Genomic DNA, 21,415 nt, shown 5'->3' on the forward strand with positions numbered 1-21,415 from the left:
GATTTACCAAGTTTTGGATATTCTCTTTGATTTCCTATTTTGACAGATTAGATTTTTTCTGCATTTCCTTTTACATACTTGTTCTCATATACACTCAATATAATTAAGGCACAGTATTTGGTTAAATCAATATTCAGTGCTTATATAATTAAAAGTATTTAATTATCATTTGATTGTTTGCTTTCTTGCACAATGCTTTATTTTTCTTGTGGAGTTTCTCTGTGGCTATTGAGATTGTTTTCTAATACACTCAGCCACATCTCTAAGTTCCTAATTCACTGCCCTTTATCCGTACTTTTTGTAGATGGACAAATCGTTAAGATTGTTAAGTTATATCCCTACCCATCCTGGGAAGTGTGTTTTATTTATGATTTTCAGGAGCAAACATAAAAGAACAGACCTATTTCTAACGCAAATTGAGAGATTTCTGGAGCCTCTTAGCTGATCCGTGCCACTGGTGGTTCCCTGTGCCCCTCCCATTATTGAAGTGTATTATGCGGGCTCTGCACAGGCTTCCATCTCATTGCTCCCTCTGTGCACTGCAATAAGTCTCCCTTGACAGGCTGCTTAGGGCATTACAAGACATTTGGCCTTTCAGTGACTTAATGCTTTTGATTGTGATGTGACGGGCCAGGGTGATCCGTCATCCCACAATAATAATGTCAGTGCCTTCCTGAGTGAGCCCCAAAACCCTTTCACAGAGTTGAATAATGTTGGGATCAATGCCTTTTTCATTTGCTGAGATGGAAAGAGTTGACCTACTGGTCCTTGACGCCTCGGTACATTGAATGGTTGTGAGCTAAATCATATTATTCCTTGGTGTGCCTTGGAGGAGCATGGGGTTGCTCATGTTTGGGCTTCCTCCTGTGTCTGGAACTTCCTTGGACTCTGCCTTCCCTGTTCAAAAAGAGAAAGATAGATGAGTCATTTTGTAGGGTAAGAAAAGGACATTGTTTCACTTGCTGGGCCAGAGGCAGTTGCCTTTATTCTCTTATGAGAGAAATGGTTTGATTCATAACCAGTAGGAATTTAGGAAAGGATTTGTTGGAAGATATCCAGTCACACATATGTAAAGCTAAGTATTGAGAAGGCAAACTCTGACATTCTCTCTGTTTCTTCTATTTTATTTGGCATGTATGCCACCCCAGCGTTACTGAACAAATCTGGAATGGTCCTGATTAAGGGCACAGTTTGGCAGGATCAAGGTGCTGGCAACGCTCAAGTTTTCTCATTAGAAATAAACCACCCTGCCTAATATCTCCTGCTTTAGGAAACAGTCCTGGGAATAGAGCAGCCAGACTGGTACAAGGCCGGTGGATGGTGTCACCTGAAAAATAGTTAAGGAAATTGGCAATGTGTAACCAGATAATGAAAGTCTGTCCTCTAGTAGATAGAGTAGGTTCAGTTCTCTGTTGTTTCAGGGCAGAAGTAGAATTGTGGGTGTTAGTAGGGCAGGGTTGATAGAAGAGTGATTACTTGCAGCAGCAGCAGCAGCAGGTACTCCATGAAGATTCGGTACCAAGGAAGAGAGGAGAAATCAGAGCTGAGAGGGAGCCCAGGCTGAAGGCTGAGCTAGAATAAGGAAAGTAAAACCAAAAGCAAGTGGAGGCCTTGGGAAATTATTACTATGAAGCATGAGTCTTGGCTGAGAGGTGTGGTTATCCGAAAGTGTGAATGGCGTTCACTTCGGCACTTTTTTAGCCACTTTCAGAATCAAACATCCTGGGCAGCATGTTTTTTTCCACTTACAGCAATGTAAAATGTAATGATTTGTGGACATAGACATCTTTTGATGAAGTTAGGGTCCTGTGAGTTTGGTAGCAACATAATCCTTGTAACAGAGGCTCTGAGTTAACTGCATGTTAACAGTGATGAAACATTTAAATATACAGGTCACAACTTGCTTAAAATTTTGTTTCAGGATATCAATGGATATTATAAAGGGAAACTTAGATGGAATTTCAAAACCAGCCTCAAATTCAAGAACACGTCCTGGGAGCCGAAGTTCAAATGCTTCTTTGGAGGTACTGTCACCAGAACCAGCATCCTTCAAGGTACTTTGCTGTTTAGAAATGATATAAACGACTTCTTTCAATCTCTAGCAATTGGTAAACCAGAGTTGTTGTTAACATCCCCTTCTAAGGTTCCTCTTTAAAAGGGGTGTTCTGGGAGCACTCACAGATTTCTTGTTTGTTACTTTGGATCTTTTAATGTGAAAATACTCTCCTTCTTTACTTTCCCATTTCTTTGGGGTAGGGGGGATAGAGTATGGCTTATTTTTCCATAGTTGTACTTTGATAATGCTCATTTGTTAACTTTTCTTCTTTCATAAGAAAGCTTTGTATTCCAATATCTACTATGCCAGTATTGATTCTTACTATGAAAAAGATTTAGTAATTTAAAAAGCAGTGTTTGGATCAAGACCACATGGTGTATATTTAGTAGGTACGTTACCTGGCTCTGACTCCCTTTATTATCTTTATTAGTCTATTTTTTCTCAAAATATCTAATTTGATTTTTTTTTTAAAGTATCTGTTTTTCTCTCTGTGATGTGGGCAGTTTGTTTGTTTTAAGGTTGTGGGAAACAAAAATTTTGATGCTTATGGTGAAAATTTTCTTTGTAGTTTTTTGATTCCTTTCTCACTTACTCTTTCAACTTATGGGTTAGACTGCATTACAAAACTCTTAGAGGATTGTCTATCATGATTTAATGCTGGAAATAGAAAGCATTCTAGGCATTTCCAGCCTAGAATGTATTCCAGATCGAATATAAGAAATTCAGTTCCTAAATCAGTTGAGGGCCAGCTGAAAAGGCCCTCATGGAGGGGACTTCCCTTGGATTGTTGGTTCCCAGGTCTCACTGTGCGTGCATGCTCAGTCACGTGCAACTGTTTTGTGACCCCATGGCCTGTAGCCTGTCAGGCTCCTCTGTCTGTGGGATTTTCCATTTCCTCCTCCAGGAGATCTTCCATACTCAAGGATCAAACCCAGGTCTCCTGTGTCTTCTGCATTGCAGGCAGAGTCCATACTGCTGAGCCACTAGGGAAGCTCAGTCACACCACCTTATCCAAAATCCAGAGATCTGAAAGCTGCTGCTGTTGCTGCCTCTGGTATTGTACACATCTCTCAGAACCATAAAACTGGTGACTAGACATGCAGAGGTGACTGCCTTTGATATTTCTTGTCAATATTATAGGGCTTCCTTGGTGGCTCAGTCAGTAAAGAGACCAGCTGCATATTAGGAGCTTAGCAAGATGGCTTCTACCTCATTTCTGTGGTAGAAATTTTGTGCAGATGCACCTAATTGGATGAAACTAACACATATCCAGAATCCGGCCTGCAAGCAGCTTTGTAAAATACAGTTTCTAGCTTAACTCTTATGTTTTGTTTCATCTAATCCTGCATCATTACTGTGTGTTAACTCTTACAGCATTGTAATAATTCTTGATATCTGATGAGATCGGTCTCCCCATCATATTTTTCTCTAGGACTGTCCTAGCTATACTTGGCTTTTTTGTTGTTTTTATATTTTAGAACAGTTTTCAAGTTCTGTGAAAAATACTGTTGAGGTTTTGATTGAAATTGCTTTGAATTTATAGATTAACTTGGAGAGAATTTCTAATTTTGTGATAGTAAATCTTCCCATCTATTTACATAGTATCTCATTGACTTCTTTGCCTGTAATTTAAACATTTTATATACTGTGAAATTCACTCTTCTTTGGTGTTTAATTCTGAGTTTGGCACATGTGTGGAGTGATGTTATCACAATCACAATATAGAACAGTTCCATCCTTACCTCTCAAAAATGCCCTCATGCTATCCTGTCATAAACAGTCTCCCCTACTCTTAATCCCTGGAAACTCTGGATCTGTTTTCTGTCCCTATAGCTTTTCCTTTTCCAGAAGGTCATATGAGTGAAGTTAAAAAAAATGTAGCTTCTGAGCCTGGCTTTTGTTTGCTGGTACAGTGCGTTTGAGACTTATCCATGTTGATGCTTGTTCCAATAGCTCACATCTTTTTATTGCTTAGTAGCATTCCATTGTGTGGGTAAACCACAGTTTGCTTATTCATTCCCCAGGTGAGGAACATTTGGGTAGTTTGCAGATTTTGGTGATTATGAATAAAGCTGCTGTAAATAGTTGCATACATACAATAAGTATAAAGTAGTATCTCATTGAGGGTGTAACTGGAATTTCCCTGATGACTAATAATGTTGTGTTTTTATGTGCTTATTTACAATTCACATATCTTTTTTAACGTTTATGTTAAAAAAACTCTATCTAGAATACATAAAGAACTCTGAAAAGTTAACAGTAAGTAAATAGTCTTTTGTCAGATATATGATTTGCAAATATTTTCTCCTAGTCTATAGCTTGGTTTTTCTTTCCTTTAACTGTGTCTTTTAAAGAGCATTTAAAATTTTAAGTGCAATTCATCATGCTTTTTTCTTTTGAGAATTGTGTTTTTGGTTGCATCTAGGAATCCTTTGTCTAACCCAAGTTCCCAAAGATTTGTTCCTGTTTTTTCTTCTGAAAGTTTTATAGTTTTGTATTTTACATTTAGATACTTGCCTCTTTTGTTGCCAGTGAGAAGGCTTTTGTAAGCCCAATATTCATTCCAGTGTCGGTTGTCTAGTTTAGATATTTTTCTCTAGCCACTTTATTTTTTTTTCCCTTTGTCTTTGATATCTATTATTACTCCCCTAGGTATGGACTTATTTAATTTGTCTTTCTGGAGACTAGTACTACTTCAATGTAAGAATGTGTGTTTTTTATTTTTTTTAAAAAAACTTCTTAGCCACTGTATTTTTCACATGTTTCGAATATTGCCTCCTTTTTTTTTTTTTCTATTTTGACATCCTGGAAGTCCAATAAAATTTCTGTTGAACCTTTCTCTTCTATTCTTTATGTCTCTTAAAATTTTTTAAAAAAATTTCATTTTTCTGTACATCATGCTGTGGAATTTTTAATATATATTTCTTAGAATTCTTTCTAATACTATGTCAAATCTGTTCTTTGATCTATCCATTGAATTTTTAATCTTAATGATATATGTTTAATTTCTTGAAGTCCTTTGTCATTTATTTTCAAATGTATCTTAATCTTTTTGTGTTATTTGGATTCTTTCTTCAGACTCATTAGAACTGTTTATCAGCTTTTTATAATAATATCTTAAGTTCTTTTGTTTATTCTGAATCTTGCTTATTATTAGGGCTTCCCTGGTAGCTCAGTTGGTAAAGTATCTGCCTGCAATGCAGGAGACCCCGGTTTGATTTCTGGGTTGGGAAGATCTACTGGAGTGGGATAGGCTATCCACTCCAATATTTCTGAGTTTCCCTTGTGGCTCAGCTGATAAAGAATCCACCTGCAATGTGAGAGACCTGGGTTCGATCCCAGGGTTGGGAAGATCCCCTGGATTGGAGAATTCTTAAAAAGAGTATCTTATTCTTTTTGTGTTATTTGGATTCTTTCCTAAGAATATTAAATATTAACCCACTACAATATTGTAAAGTAATTAGCCTCCAACTAATAAAAATAAATGAAAAAAAGAATATTAAATATTAATATTAAAATATTAATCTTTATCAGATTTTTATAGTAATATATTAAGTTCTTTTGTTTATTCTGATTTTTGTTTACTGTTGGTCATGTGTTCATGGCTTTTGAAATTTGGGATTGTAAGTTTTAATTTTGGAAAATTTATGGAGCCTGATTTGAAGCTGTACCTTCCGGAGCAAGTTTCTGTTTGCTTCTACCAAATGGCTCAGAGATACCGCTGGCATGAATCTTTTTTTTCCGGCTAATTTTTCATCTTGAAACATTCCAGAGTACATGAATAATATTAATTGGAATTCAAACCCACATAAAGCATGACTGCATGGTTGCACATTCTTAGGGAAGACTGTTTCCCACTTGGAACACAGACACATTTTTTGTTTGTATCCTGTGCTTTTGTATAGATATATTTTTCTAGTCTGCACTGTTACTGAGGAGGCACCTTTTTAAGGGATCCAGCTTCATGAAGCAGGAGAGGGAAGGGTCTTCTCCATCTTGTCTTGCATGAGCCCAAGTCCTAGTCTCCTAGCTCTGTGTAGGTGGTAAAGCCCAAGGCCATGGCTTTCTGAGGCCAGCATATTTTTCTTTTACCTGTCCTGGTACTAGTGGTAAAGAGTTCTGCCTGCCAGTGCGAGACATAAGAGATGCAGGTTCAGTACCTGAGTTGGGAAGATCCCCTGGAGGAGGGCATGGCAGAGCCCTCCAGTATTCTTGCCTGGAGAATCCCATGGACAGAGGAGCCTGGTGGGCTGCAGTCCATAGGGTCGCAAAGAATCAGACATGACTGAAGCAACTTAACACACACACACTCCACTCCCACCCAGCCCCGACCAGGGCATCTGTTTTAAGGATTTACAAGGTTCCTATTTCAGTTTTCGTTGTTGTTGTTCAGTCTCTAAGTTGTGTCTAACTCTTTGCAACCCCGTAGACTGCAGTACGCCAGGCTTCCCTGTCCTTCACCATCTCCCGGAGTTTGCTCAAACTCACTCACGTCCATTGAGTCGGTGATGCCATCCAACCATCTCATCCTCTGTCGTCCCCTTCTCCTCCTGCCTTCAATCTTTCCCAGCATCAGGGTCTTTTCCAATGAGTCAGCTCTGCATCAGGTGGTTAAAGTGTTGGAGCTCCAGCTTCAGCACCAGTCAATATTCAGGATTGATATCTTTTAGGATTGACTGTTTTGCTCTCCTTGCTGTCCAAGGGACCCTCAAGAGTCTTCTCCAGCACCACAATTCAAAAGCATTAATTATTTGGTGCTCAGCCTTCTTTATGGTCTAACTCTCACATCTGTACATGATTACTGAGAAAAACATAGCTTTAATTATATGGACCTTTGTTGGCGAAGTGATGTCTCTGCTTTTTAATACGCTGTCTAAGTTTGTCATAGCTTTTATCCCAAGGAGGAAACGTCTTTTAATTTCATGGCTGCAGTCACTGTTTGCATTGGAGCACTGATTTTGGAGCCCAAGAAAAGAAAAGTCTGTCACTGTTTCCACCTTTTCCCCGTTTATTTGCCATGAAGTGATGAGACTCGATGCCATGAACTTATCTTTTTGAATGTTGAGTTTTAAGCCAGATTTTTCACTCTCCTCTGTCACCTTCATCAAAAGTCTCATTAGTTCCTCTCTGCTTTCTGCCATTAGGGTGATGTCACCTTCATATCTGGGGTCGCTGATATTTTCTCCTGGCAATCTTGATTCCAGCTTGTGATTCATCTAGCCTGGCATTTTGCGTGATGTGCTCTGCCTATAAGTTAAATAAGCAGGGTTACAATATAAAACCTTGATGTAATCCTTTCCCAATTTTGAACCAGTCCATTGTTCCATGTCTGGTTCTAACTGTTGCTTCTTGACCTGTATACAGGTTTTTCAGCTTTTCAGTTCGGTTTTGTCATTCAGTCATGTCCAACTCTTTGCGACTCCATGAACTGCAGCACGCCAGGCCTCCCTGTCCATCACCAACTCCTGGAGTCCACCCAAACCCATGTCCATCAAGTTGGTGATGCCATCCAACCATCTCGTTCTCTGTTGTCCCCTTCTCCTCCTGCCCTCAATCTTTCCCAGCATCAGGGTCTTTTCCAATGAGTCAGCTCTTCGCATCAGGGGGCCAAAGTATGGGAGTTTCAGCTTCAACATCAGTCCTTCCAATGAACACCCAGGACTGATCTCCTTTAGGATGGACTGGTTGGATCTCCTTGCAGTCCAAGGGATTCTCAAGAGTCTTCTCCAACACCACAGTTCAAAAGCATCAATTCTTCTGCACTCAGCTTTCTTTATAGTCCAACTCTCACATCCATACATGACCCCTGGAAAAACCATAGCCTTGACTAGACGGACCTTTGTTGGCAAAGTAATGTCTCTGCTTTTTAATATGCTATCTAGGTTGGTCATAACTTTCCTTCCAAGGAGTAAGCATCTTTTAACTTCATGGCTGCAATCACCATCTGCAGTGATTTTGGAGCCCCAAAAAATAAAGTCTGACACTGTTTCCACTGTTTCCCCATCTATTTCCCATGAAGTGATGGGACCGGATGCCATGATCTTAGTTTTCTGAATGTTGAACTTAAAGCCAACTTTGTCACTCTCCTCTTTCACTTTCATCAAGAAGCTCTTTTTTAGTTCCTCTTCACTTTCTGCATATCTGAGGTTATTGATATTTTTCCCGGCAATCTTGATTCTAGTTTGTGCTTCCTCCAGCCCAGCGTTTCTCATGGTGTACTCTACATATAAGTTAAATAAGCAGGTGACAATATACAGCCTTGACGTACTCCTTGTCCTATTTGGAACCAGTCTGTTGTTCCATGTCCAGTTCTAACTGTTGCTTCCTGACCTGCATACAGGTTTCTCAAGAGGCAGGTCTGGTGTTCTGGTATTCCCATCTCTTTCAGAATTTTCCACAGTTTATTGTGATCCACCTAGTGAAAGGCTTTGGCGTAGTCAATAAAGCAGAAATAGATGTTAGTTTCCTTTTAATTTCTTTTGACTGGCAATTTCCCCAGTATCCTTGTGAACTTAGAACTATTCATTTCTAAGTAGATGGAAGGTTTCAGTTTATTTGGTTTTCCATATAGCCCAAACTGGAACCTAAAACAATTTTAGATTCCAGTAGCCCAAAACAATTTTAGACTTTTTAGTCTCAAGCTTACTCATTATAAACCTAAACTCTGGAGTTATGGGTTCAAAATAGGCTCTGCTGACCACATTTTATGTGATTTTGGAAAATTATTAATACTTTGACTCTCTGTGTCAGTTTCCTAATCTGTTCAAAGGTGTAATAATACTGTCTACCTTTTAGGCATGTTTTGGGGATAAAATGAGTGAAATATCTGCAATTTTTAGAAGTGACCAGCACCTAGTAAGTACTCAATACGTCTTGGCTAATTGGCCTTAATTCTTTAACCTAATTGGTCAGTCTTTCCTGTGTTATTTTTCATGGGATTCAGTGTAAAGTCAGACACATAGTAGCTAGTCACATAACTGTGTTTAACAAATTTAGAATGAAGTTTTTACCATTTTATGTAGGTAGGATAATATATTTACAAAGACCTGACAAATTTTAGAGTAGCAAAGGATTAGTATTTCTGCTTACATATTCCTGGGTGATGATTTTTTTTTAAAGCAGCAACTTCACAATATTGATGCACATGTTTTAAAACATAGCTTAATATTACCTCATTCAAAATTTATTTAAAAGAAATATATCAGCAATTAATTCCAGGCATATTTTATTTGAACCCGCTAAACTGTAGGTCAAAACAAACTCTAGCATATTTATTAACCAACAAGGACTTTGATACTTATATCAAAGGCAAGACTTTGTAAAAGTTGTGATTTGTCTTAATCAAGTTCATGGAAAATCAGTAAGGTTCATCTGGGGTTGGAGTAGAAAATCCACAGGTATGCTGCATGTTGACTGCTGACTGCAAATGATTCAGTGTCTGTAAGATGTTTTACATTGTCAGAATAATAAATCCTAGTATTTTGATTAGTTTTATTGCTCATTTATCTTATTTCTTGCAAAAATTTCGGAGTGGCAGAAAATGAATTTAAAATGCTAGAGGGTTTTTTTTTTTTTGCCATATGGTGTGTAGCTTGTGGGATCTAATTTCCCGATCAGGGATTGAAGCTGCATCCCCTGCAGTGGAAGCATGGATTCTTAACCACTGGACTGCCAGGAAGTCCCTAAAATGCTAGAATTGTAATGAAATTTCTGTAGTAATGGTATAGTTCTCATTCTTAGAATTTTGGTTTGTTGTTGCTTCTGAATATTTTTCTTGAAAGAGCCAATTGTTGCAACTGGTGTAAAAATCTCATGGCTTTCAGGTAGGGATCTAATTGTTTGAAAGTGTTTTTATAGACTACCTACCTTTCCTGGGACTAACATGGAGATATGAAGTAGGGAACATGAAACAATGAAAAGTGGAAACTGAATGTGGCTTTGAGAATGAAGAAGTAAGAAAAAGCAAACAGACCACAGGGTAGACAATCAGAAGGGTCGGGAATAGAGAGGCCCATGGGCAGTGGGATGGGGAGATGGTTGTTGCTAGTGGGGTGGGAAACTGTGGGTAAAATTGTGAAATGGTCAGTATTTGCCTTTTGTTCTGTTTCATGTCTTTTGTCTCATTTTTTCTGCTCATTCTAAGAGTCAGGATCATATGGATGACACATGTGAAAGATCTTTGTGTATCCTGAAATGTGGTATCTGAGTAGTTGCTAATATCTCATTATGTTACGCCTGTATAAAAACTCATTCTCAGGGAAAGGTCAGCTTGATTCATTTATGCCAAGATATAAATTACTGACAGGGCTCATGTGACTTCTAGCAATTTCAGCATTTTCGCGAAACTATGCAGCCTTAAGAATTTACTGGATATTATGGAATTTTAGGCTTTACCTGGCCTTTCACAGAAGAATATTTTTGAACAGGAAACCCTCTTTAACACTTCCAAGATCACATAAAATAGCATTGTTTTGCTTATTATAAATTGGCTCTCTACTAGTGTCAGTCCATAATGTACCTGTTTTCTTCTCTGTTAACTTGGGGCAGTAACACCTATCCCACAGGGTCATTGTGAGACGTGACTGAGGCAGTGTGTGTCGAGCACTCAGCACAGGACCTGGCCAGTAGTAATTCCTCAGGAAACATCAGTTGTGATTTTCATACTACTGACTCAGCTCAGTTCTCTTGGGGCTTATGTCCTAGTTCAGGTGAAGAGATGCTTGTGCAGTCGTGTAAGCAATTAAACCCTGGCAGTTTAATTCTCAGCACTACCTACCTTCTGTCCTGGAGATTCACAAGGGGACCCAGATTGCAGTGATGGAGTGTAGACCATGAGCATGAAAGCCTCCAAGGGCTGAGTCCTGTAGGGCTGGAGCAGACATTCCGTCCATTGGAGGGGAAAGGTATGTCTCCACTTTCCCTGAAGTTTTTGCCTCTCTTGTGGGCTGTGTTAATTTCCAAGGTGACTTTTACTGCCAAGCACAGCCTTCAAGCCCTGTGATCCCTGTTTTTGCTTTGTGCAGCCATGGATGTGTTTTCCTGTCCTCTCTTAGGAAAACACAGCTGCACCAAACTGGTGTCTTCACCAGTTTTTAGCAAATAAACTTTGCTAAAATGGAAAGAGAAACCAAAATGAAATAGAAAAGCTGTGACTAGTATAAGAGTAAATGATTAACCAAAGCACATGGTTCTGATTTGAGGAACTCCATTAGAAGCACACTCAATTCAGACTGTTCACTTTGCAGCTGTTCGATAGCCACATGTGACCAGTGACTACTGTGTTGCTTAGTCCTGCTCTAGATCCTTGACTCTTCACCTGAGAGTAAGCTCAGGCAGCAGGGACCATCGTTCCTCATCCTCAGAGCTTGACAGAGAGAGATTCTTTTTGGGACTGATTCTTCTCTATTATTGCTAGAAATTGCTGGAGAGTGGTGCATATTACTTTGGTGCAAATGTTATTAAATTTAATTGTGTATGTAAATTGTATTTTATCAAGTGTTATATTTCTAGACTAATTTAACACTACTGTATGATGCATGTCCTTATATATACTTATATTTGAGTTAAAATAGTCTAGAAATGTAAAATAAAAAACATTATTTTTGAAAATTATTTCTTTGGAAATAATTTTTAGGTTGATACTGCAATCAATTTGAACTCTGGTAAAGAAGGCCACTCAGAAAGCAATAACACAGAGGAGAGTAGAAACAGTAATGATAATAAAGGGGAAAGCTACTCTGAGAAAATAAAATTGCCTGAAGAGGGGTCAGATGAAGATTTGAACTTGGGTCAACATCAGATAGTCCCTGAATGTTCAGGTAGGATAATTACTTGGTAATTAGCTAATGATAATTACAGATGCTATAGTTAAAATATTAGAATTACATATGTTTTTTATTATTTATTTTTATTTTTTATTATGTAGAAGTAATAAGATACATTTTTTTGTGAGCAAGCAAATCACCAAGTTCTTATTTATAAGAATATTAAGAGTTCTTAAGTACATGTAGAAATATAATAAAATATGTCATATAATAAAATTGTTACTGTAATCATTTTAATGAAGTAGGAAGTATTTCTGTATTTTATGATATAATTTATTGATCTTTTTGAAAATTGTATGATAAAATGTATCCTGTAATATATAAATACCTTTTAAAGGATAATCCCGTTTGATTTTAATAACTTCTGGATTTCAAAAAGCTCCTTTTTTCCCATGGTTATTAATACTGGTCAAAGTGAATTAGAACTGCAGTTCTCAAAACATGGGCTGCAGAGCCCTGGGCTCTGAGGCCCTTTTAGGAACTCGGCAAAGTAAAAGCTAGTTTCATTGTAATACTGATATATCAGTACTATAATTCATTACAATACTGAAATGATTCTGTTTGCTTTTTTGCCCACTGAGTGGTTTCACTGAAGGTACAAAAGCATTGGTGGGTAAAGTTGCTGGTGCTTTGACATGAATCAGGACAATGAATGGCATCAAAGTGTACTAATAGTCATTGTGTTCTTTAAGGCCTGGCATAGGCAGAAGAAAGAAATAGCCGATGTCACTCAAGAATGTTCTTGATGGAGCAGTAAAAATTTTAAATTCTAATTAATCTTGACCTTTGAGTACACATCTTTTTTATATCCTATGTGGTAAATTGGGAGGTACATATAACGCAGTTCTGCTCTATGCCAAAATGTGAAGGTTGTGTTGAGGAAAAGTGTTTGTGTGGTACTTTGAGAGTTGAACTGGTCATTTTTTAATGGGACTCCATTTTCACTTGAAAGAATAAGTGGCAGACAAACTATTATCATTCAGACTTAAGTATTTTGGCAGACATTTTTGTAAAAAACGAAAGGGACCTGTTAATTCAGGAAAACAACTGACAGTATTTTTTGTCAATGATAAAATTTGAGCTTTCAAGTAAAAACTTAGAATCTTAGAAAACTTGTGTATGTCAATATGAGCTTTACAACTTCCTAGTACTTAGACCTTTCTGATAAAAATCGGTGGCAATATTAACAAATGTGATATATTTTGAAGATTTGCATAATTCAGTGAACCACTGTTTTCCAGGTAACCAATGCAGGATAAAAGATCCATTTAACATGAAAAATAGATCCATGGATTTATGGAATAGCTAGGGTTACAGATTTCACATTATAACTAACCTTTAAGAAACTATCTCTTGTCCAGTTTTGATATTAGTATTAAAGAAGAATTATCTTCTTCATCACCATTATCTGAAAAGGGTATTTCTCCTCCCCTTTCCAACTACTGTGTAAGGCCAAATTTTCTTCATATACTTTAAGTGAAGCAACAGATTACAGTAGATTGACTTCGAAGCAGATACGTGAATCCAGCTGTCTTCTATTAATCCAGATACTAACGATTGAAAATATCACTATTCTTCTCAACAATTTTTTTGGAAAATGTAGCTATTTGTCATAAAAGTTATATTTGTGTTAAAGTGTAATAAGTAATGCCATGTTTATTATTTTAAAATGAATAAATATATATTAATAATCTTCAATTTTGATTTCTAATATGGTAATTATCCATAGACATAACTCACATAAACAAAAGTTACTTTGAGTTCTCCATAATTTATAAACTATAAAGGAAAGCTGAGCTTGTAGTGGTGGCCTCCCCAGCCTGAACCCGAGGCGTGATGGCCTCTTCCCTCTCTGGCACTGGCCTGTGGGCCCCATTGAGGCAGGGGCTGCTCAGCTGCCCCTCTCCACTCAGACCTTGACTAGCCCACCAGGCTGGCTGGCTTCCGCTGCACAAACAGCCAGGTGGGAGCTCCACTCTGGGGGCACCAGCTCTGAGGCTGCCTTGGGGGTCACAGGCTGGCTGGTGTGGCCAGCAGAGGGCTGTGCTCACAGTGCCCACTGACTCAGACAATGGTTCTGGTTGATGGGCGTGTCAGCCATCTCCACATGGCCACGAATGGTCTCTGCCACCTGCACACCTTGCTCTGTGGGTTGAAGAATGATGTTGCTAGAACAGCCGGGGGCTAGTTCACACCTGGCTGCTTTCTGCAGTTGTACCTTTCTGATTGGGGCCCAGTAGCAGCTAGGCAGACACCAGCTATAGTGGCCCTACTCAGTCATTGGTTGGTGCCACAGTGGGCCCCTCCCCCAAGCAAGTGACTGTTGGTGAGCAACTGTCAATCAGCAACCATTAGTAGCCCTGCTCAGCCATTGGTTGGTGCCACAGTGGGTCCCTCCTCCTCCCCCTATTGTATATTAAAAAGAGCCCATATTTGGACTGACAGGGAGATGTTTTTTTGAGTTGCTAGTCTGACATCTTCTCAGTCTGCTAGTTTTTTGACTCAAGTTGTCATTTCTTGTTCCAGCAGCTCGTTTTCTGGTTTATTGGCCTGTCATGCGGTGAGCAGAATGAATTTGAGTTCAGAAACAAGCTCATAAACTTTGAGAACTGATTTAAATTGTGTTTGGGATGAGATCAGCTCTCAGACCAGGTGACTCAGGATTACAGTTATCAGGAAACGAGGTATTAGAGTTGAGACTAGCTAGTGACCCCATTTACATTGTATTGTTTACATTACATTATATTTAGTAATGTTTATAGTACATTACATTATATTGTTTCTGTGTAGCAAGAGTTAACTTCAAAATGCCTGCTGGATAGACCACCTGTATACATGGAGCTTGAGAATGCTAGGGCTGCCAGTTGGAATTAGAACTAGAGGCTTTTGCGTTTGACGTATGTGAGCAATAGTTTGTAGAGTCTCCTTATTAGTAGGATCAGTATTCTTTTTGGGTAAGCTTCTTCCCTCTAAACATATCTCCTTTTCTTTTAAGAGAAAGTGATATACATTATAGGGAAACACCATTGGACTCTTTGTATTTTCAAAAGTTGCAAAACTTGGCTTTTCTTTGCATAATATGACATTTCTGATGATCTAAGCTGGGATAGCTGAGACTTCAGGACTTGAACACCTATGCTCATTGCCAGGTTATCATCTTTTGTCAGACTTTACAGAGGAGTTATCTCCTGGCGGTAAAGAGCTTTAGCTCTGGAGTCAACACAGATCTGGGCAGAGACTGACTCTGCCTTCTACTAGTTATAAGATGATAGATCTTGGACATGTATTTAACTCAGTTACAAATTAGCCTCAGTTTACTAATTTGTAAAATAGGGGCAATAATTATTCCATCTCGCTGGTTTATGGTGAGGATTATACAAGATAATGAATGTAAATAAAGCATTTAACACTGTGTCTATCAGGTAAATGTATAAATGTTAGTAGTAGTGATAGTATTAGTCGCTCAGTCATGTCTGGCTCTTTGTGACCCCATGGACTGTAGCCTGCCAGGCTCCTCTGTCCATGGGATTTTCCAGGCAAGAATACTGAGTGGATAGGCATTCCTTTCTCCAGGGGATCTTCCTGACCCAGGGATTGAACCTGGGTCTCCTGCTTTGCAGAAGGATTCTTTACTGTCTGGGGCATTAGCTGCTATTATTAATATGACCATAATCATAATGATAATTATTAATATTATTAAGCATAATCATAAGTGAAAAATAACAGAAGTTCTAAATAGTTCCTAACAATCAATTATCCATAATTCAAGAACATTTTAGAGTGTTTTGGGCTTCCCTGGTGGCTCAGCTGGTAAAGAATCCACCTGTAATGCGGGAGACCTGGGTTCGGTCCCTGGGTTGGGAAGATCCCCTGGAGAAGGGAAAGGCTACCAACTTCAGCATTCTGGCCTGGAGAATTCCATGGACTGTATATTCCATGGGGTTGCAAAGAGTCAGACATGACTGAGCAACTTTCACTTTTACTTTAAGGTGTTTCAGGAAAATAGACTAACAGGAAGGGGTGTACATGAAAGGTGTTTAGATACATGGTGTACTTTTCTGAATTTGTTTCTAACATGGTGGAATTACTCTGTGTCTCTGACATGCTACATTTTACTATAGCTATTTGTGTAAGTGACTTCTCTTTCAGTTAGTCTAAAGCAATTTCAGGATAGGGTCTTTGTCTTATTCTTTGTTAATTATGAATATAGAAAGTATAGCAGAATGAAGGAGAAAGAATTTGGGGTTAAAAATCATATTAGACCCACTTCTGAATTCAGTGCTACAATTTATTAGCAATTTGAAAGGATTAAATTATCTCAACTGTAAAAGAGAAGTAAATGTCTATTTCACAAGGTTGTTAGATAATTATATGGGAAAAAAAAAAAAAAAAAAAAAGCGAAAGCAGGCTGCCCTGGTGGCTCAGATGGTAAAGAATCCATCTGCAAAGCAGAAGGCCCAGATTTGATCCCTGGGTTGGGAAGAACCCCTGGAGAATGGAAAGGCTACTCATTCCAGTATTCTTACCTGGAAAATGTCATGCACAGAGGAGCCTGGAAGGCCACAGTCCATAGGGTGGCAAAGTGTTGGAAACGGCTGAATGACTAACAGTTTCACTTTTTTCCAAACCAAGATACATGACACCAATGTTAGTTATTACACCAACCATAAGCATTTGTTGAATGAAAGAACAAATAGTAAAAGTAAAACAAGAAAAAAAAGCTTTATGATTTTAATAAACTTCATGCTCATTTCTACTTTCAACATAATACAGATGAATTTGAATTAAAAGAATTAGATTCTCAACTTCGGGATGCTATTCGGAAGATGAAGAGGCTTGACAAGATATTGGTGAAGAGACAATACAGAGAAAAAGAAATTAAGAAGCAAGGTCTAGAAATGAGAATAAAGCTGTGGGAGGAACTTAAGGTAAGAATTGTATAACCTTATGCTGATATGTCAGAAGCAACTTCTTCTAATAAGTAGGAATAGCGTGGCCTCTGGTAGTGTTAGTATGGTCTGCCTTAATTTATTTTGTGGAGGTAGGGCAGTAGTATTTATATGGGTATATGGGGTGAGGGAGCAGTGAGGGAGACAGTTTTCCGGAGCTGGAGAAGTGATTTTGCAGGATTCCAGATTTCGGGCACTGCCCTGAGCGTCTTCATTCCCCAGACAGTACAATAGGCTTGTCTCTCCAGTGTCTGGACTGGGTGCCTGGGTTCCTCCATGTCTGGAATAGGAAGGAATTTGGTGTCTACTTTCATCAGCCATATATGTCAGCTTTTTCTTCAGCAAGCTTACAGTTTGTAGATAACTATACAAAAACAAAAACATCTAACCCCCTGGTTACCATCATTATTTGAGTAAACTGCTGTGACAAACAAGCGAGGAGTTGACTATTTCACATGCTGGTCAAGATCTCTTTGGGAAGCTGTAAAATGCTTGTGATCTGTGACCATGCTCTATATACTTCTGTCTTAGTGAATTTCTAATGCTTGATTAACTCTCCTTGGCCTTCTTGGACCTTTTATTCTCTGTAGTATTGAGGGGCGGAAGTTGACCAGATGTTGGCACTGACTTGTATATACCCATTGCACTTTTAAGATAATGAACATTATAACAACAGATGGATTGTTTTTGATGAATTCTTCCTTGATTAGTTGACTGACTTCTAGGAAATCTCCCAGGCAATGATGTGAATTAACAGTAAAGTAGTTAAGAATACATTTTTACAAGGTTCCCAGGAAGACCACTGGGATGGAAAAGTAAGTATATAAAATGCAGTGCTTTAAGCTGCTGCTGCTGCTGCTAAGTCGCTTCAGTTGTGTCCAACTCTGTGCGACCCCACAGACGGTAGCCCACCAGCCTCCCCCGTCCCTGGGATTCTCCAGGCAAGAATACTGGAGTGGGTTGCCATTTCCTTCTCCAATGCATGAAAGTGAAAAGTGAAAGTGAAGTTGCTCAGTTGTGTCCGACTCCTAGCGAACCCCATGGACTGTAGCCTACAAGGCTCCTCCATCCATGGGATTTTCCAGGCAAGTGTACTGGAGTGGGTTGCCATTGCCTTCTCTGGCTTTAAGCTAGAGAAATAAATTTTAACAGGAAAAGGTAGTCTATCACTTACGTCTGTTGAATATCAAAGCAAATTTTTACTTGCTTGGAAATATGAATTATAGCTAGAATCATAATAAAATAATACCAATTTTGAAATACATGAAACTTGCTTATTATTAAACAGAAATTTAAGGCAAGGTAATTATCATACAGAAATAGACATATTCCAACTCTTAACTGGGAATACTCATTGACAGAATTTTGAGGAAACAGGAAACATGAACAGATTTCCTAATTAAAGGAGTAAAAATGACCTGTATTTATGAACTGAATTGGAAACCATCTTAGAATTTAAAAAAATATATCAATGAATACAGTTGCCTTCTTTCCCCATGTTTAAGCTTTTCTCCTTTTTTATTAGTCTGCAAAAAATGGTGAAGTTTTGCAAAGTAACGAGGAAATGGAAAATACAAAAAAGTTTCTAGCTTTGACTGCTGCATCAGAAGAAACTGTTGGTGAGTAAAATTGATTCATCTTTATTTTTATCTCAGAGTCATAAACTATTTGGATTAAAGTAAAATTCCCAATTCAGTTATCTTTTCTTTTTCTTTGTGAGTTTAATTTTTCTTTAGGAGAAACCATCATGTTAGGTAGGACTATATGAAACTATGGTGAATTTAGGTATGTTTCAGAGTCTTCTAGGGTTTGTGTCTGCTCAAAGATGGGGAGACAGGGAAGTGAAAAATCAGGAAGTAGACAAAGCATGTCTTTGCCTTTAATTACTGTGCATCTTGGATGCCTCTAGACACCCAGTTTTTGCTCACAGTCCCCTAGTTGTGTGAGAACGTCCTGTGAGCTGTCTCACTCAGGCCTCTGCAACCTTTTATAAAAATCTGTTACTGATTTGTCCTTTTCCTATTCTCACAGTCCTGCTTTATGAGACCAGCCAGTTAATTCTGTGTTTCTACTCCCCTTGTGTGTATGTAGCAGTTGATCCTTGAACAACATGGTGTTTAGGAGCACTGGCCCCCGTGCAGTTGAAAATCCAAGTATAAGTGTATTGTTGGCCCTCTGTCTCTGTGGTTCTACATCCATCAGTCAGTTCAGTTACCCAGTCGTGTCTGACTCTTGGTGATCCCATGAACCACAGCACACCAGGCCTCCCTGTTCATCACCAACTCCTGGAGTCTACCCAAACTCTTGTCCATTGAGTTGGTGATACCATCCAACCATCTCATCCTCTGTTGTCCCCTTCTCCTCCTGCCCTCAATCTTTCCCAGCATCAGGGTCTTTTCCAATGAGTCAGCTCTTTGCATCAGGTGGCCAAAGTATTGGAGTTTCAGCTTCAACATCAGTCCTTCCAGTGAACACTCAGGACTGATCTCCTTTAGGATGGACTGGTTGGATCTCCTTGCAGTCCAAGGGACTCTCAAGAGTCTTCTCCAACACCACAGTTCAAAAGCATCAATTCTTCAGCGCTCAGCTTTCTTTAGAGTCCAGCTCACATCCATACATAACCACTGGAAAAACTATAGCCTTGACTAGATGGACCTTTGTTGACAAAATAATGCGTCTGCTTTTTTTTTCCCCCAGAGCCAAGTATAGCACAGGCCCAAGATTCTTTATTTCCTGGATCTGCGACCCACATCTAGTCTGGTCAAGCAACTGTCAGTTCAGTTCAGTCACTCAGTCGTGTCCTACTCTTTGTGACCCCATGAATCGCAGCATGCCAGGCCTCCCTGTCCATCACCAACTCCCAGAGTTCACTCAAACTCATGTCCATCGAGTCGGTGATGCCATCCAGTCATCTCATCCTCTGTCATTCCCTCTTCCTCCTGCCTCCAATCCCTCCCAGCATAAGGGTCTTTTTTGAATGAGTCACCTCTTTGCATGAGGTGGCCAAAGTACTGGAGTTTCAGCTTAGCATCAGTCCTTCCAATGAACACCCAAGACTGATCTCCTTTAGAATGGACTGGTTGGATCTCCTTGCTTTCCAAGGGACTCTCAAGAGTCTTCTCCAACACCACTGTTCAAAAGCATCAATTTTTTGGCACTCGGCTTTCTTCATAGTCCAACTCTCACATCCATACATGACCACTGGAAAAACCATAGCCTTGACTAGATGGACCTTTGTTGGCAAAGTAATGTCTCTGCTTTTTAATATGCTATCTAGGTTGGTCATAACTTTCCTTCCAAGGAGTAAGCATCTTTTAATTTCATGGCTGCAATCACCATCTGCAGTGATTTTGGAGCCCCCCAAAATAAAGTCTGACACTGTTTCCACTGTTTCTCCATCTAAACACTGCCAAAACGCCCAGAGTACTCCTATGGAAGCAGGTGGTCACTGTGCTCGAGAGGAGCCGGGTAGCATTGCCTGCAGGGAGTTGCAGGCTGATGGCCGCGGGCATTTGTGCAACCTCCGTGAGAGGCCTGTGGGATGCTGCGCCACACAGATTGAGCCTGCAACAGCTACAGAAGGACCGTGGTTGGAAAGTGCAAATCTGACCTTGCTTTCTTGCTTGGAATCATTTGGCGAGGACGAGTTCTCATCACTCAAAGGATAAATTCATAGTCCTAAAGTAACATTCAGTGTCTTTTTCATCACAATTTAGTACCCCTGGTAGCCTTAACATTTCCTAATTATTCTTCAAGACAATTCTGGACGCTTCCTCCAAGAAAGGGGCTTGCTTTGGACCACTCTTTTCTGTGCTTCCTCAGCACTATCTTACAATTCTCTAATATCATTTACAGTCACGGCTAGGTTTCCTGAGTGCTTACGTGGTTGTTCTAGCCTAAACTATTTACCCTCACCAGCTCATTAATTTTCACACAACTGTCTGAGACAGTTGCTGTCAGGCCCATTCTGCAGATGAGGAAACTCTGGCCTAGAGACGTTCGTTCACTACTCAGGGACAGTCTCCCGCTAGACTATGAGTTCCAGGCTGGCACTGAAGGACCAGCTATTTGCTTTTCCATGGGCCACGCCCTGGGGTGGGGTCTGGTGATGACACTGCATCCTACAGTGCTTTGCGTGCCAGCACTGCCATTGACCCGGCCAGTTTGCTCCTTTTTAAAAGTGAGGTGCCCACAACAGACAACACAGAAATACAAAGGATCATAAGAGAGTATTATCAAAAACTATATGCAAATAAAATGGACAACTTGGAGGAAATGGACAAATTTTTAGAAAAGTACAACTTTCCAAAATTGAACCAGGAAGAAATAGAAAATCTTAACAGACCCATTACAAGCATGGAAATTGAAACCATAATCAGAAATCTTCCAACAAACAGAAGCCCAGGACCAGACGACTTCACAGCTGAATTCTACCAAAAATTTAGAGAAGAACTAACACCTGTCTTGCTCAAACTCTTCCAGAAAATTGCAGAGGAAGGTAAACTTCCAAACTCATTCTACGAGGTCACCATCACCCTAATACCAAAACCTGACAAAGATGCCACAAAAAAAGAAAACTACAGGCT

At 39.3% G+C, this 21,415-nt stretch overlaps 1 protein-coding gene across 1 annotated transcript in view; it reads left to right on the plus strand.

Annotated features, from left to right (window-relative positions):
- The first annotated feature begins 1,928 nt into the window (after positions 1-1,928).
- The window catches only part of FSIP1 (fibrous sheath interacting protein 1), a 207,907-nt gene continuing 188,420 nt past the window's right edge, over positions 1,929-21,415 (plus strand). Inside the window, exons 1-4 of the mRNA XM_061158245.1 lie at positions 1,929-2,054; positions 11,691-11,874; positions 16,654-16,808; positions 18,355-18,448. Coding sequence (XP_061014228.1) covers positions 1,929-2,054; positions 11,691-11,874; positions 16,654-16,808; positions 18,355-18,448 — 559 coding nt within the window. The remainder of the gene's footprint in view (positions 2,055-11,690; positions 11,875-16,653; positions 16,809-18,354; positions 18,449-21,415) is intronic.

The sequence above is a fragment of the Dama dama genome, chromosome 12 (assembly GCF_033118175.1).
Source record: "Dama dama isolate Ldn47 chromosome 12, ASM3311817v1, whole genome shotgun sequence".
In the NCBI taxonomy this organism is placed as follows: domain Eukaryota; kingdom Metazoa; phylum Chordata; class Mammalia; order Artiodactyla; family Cervidae; genus Dama; species Dama dama.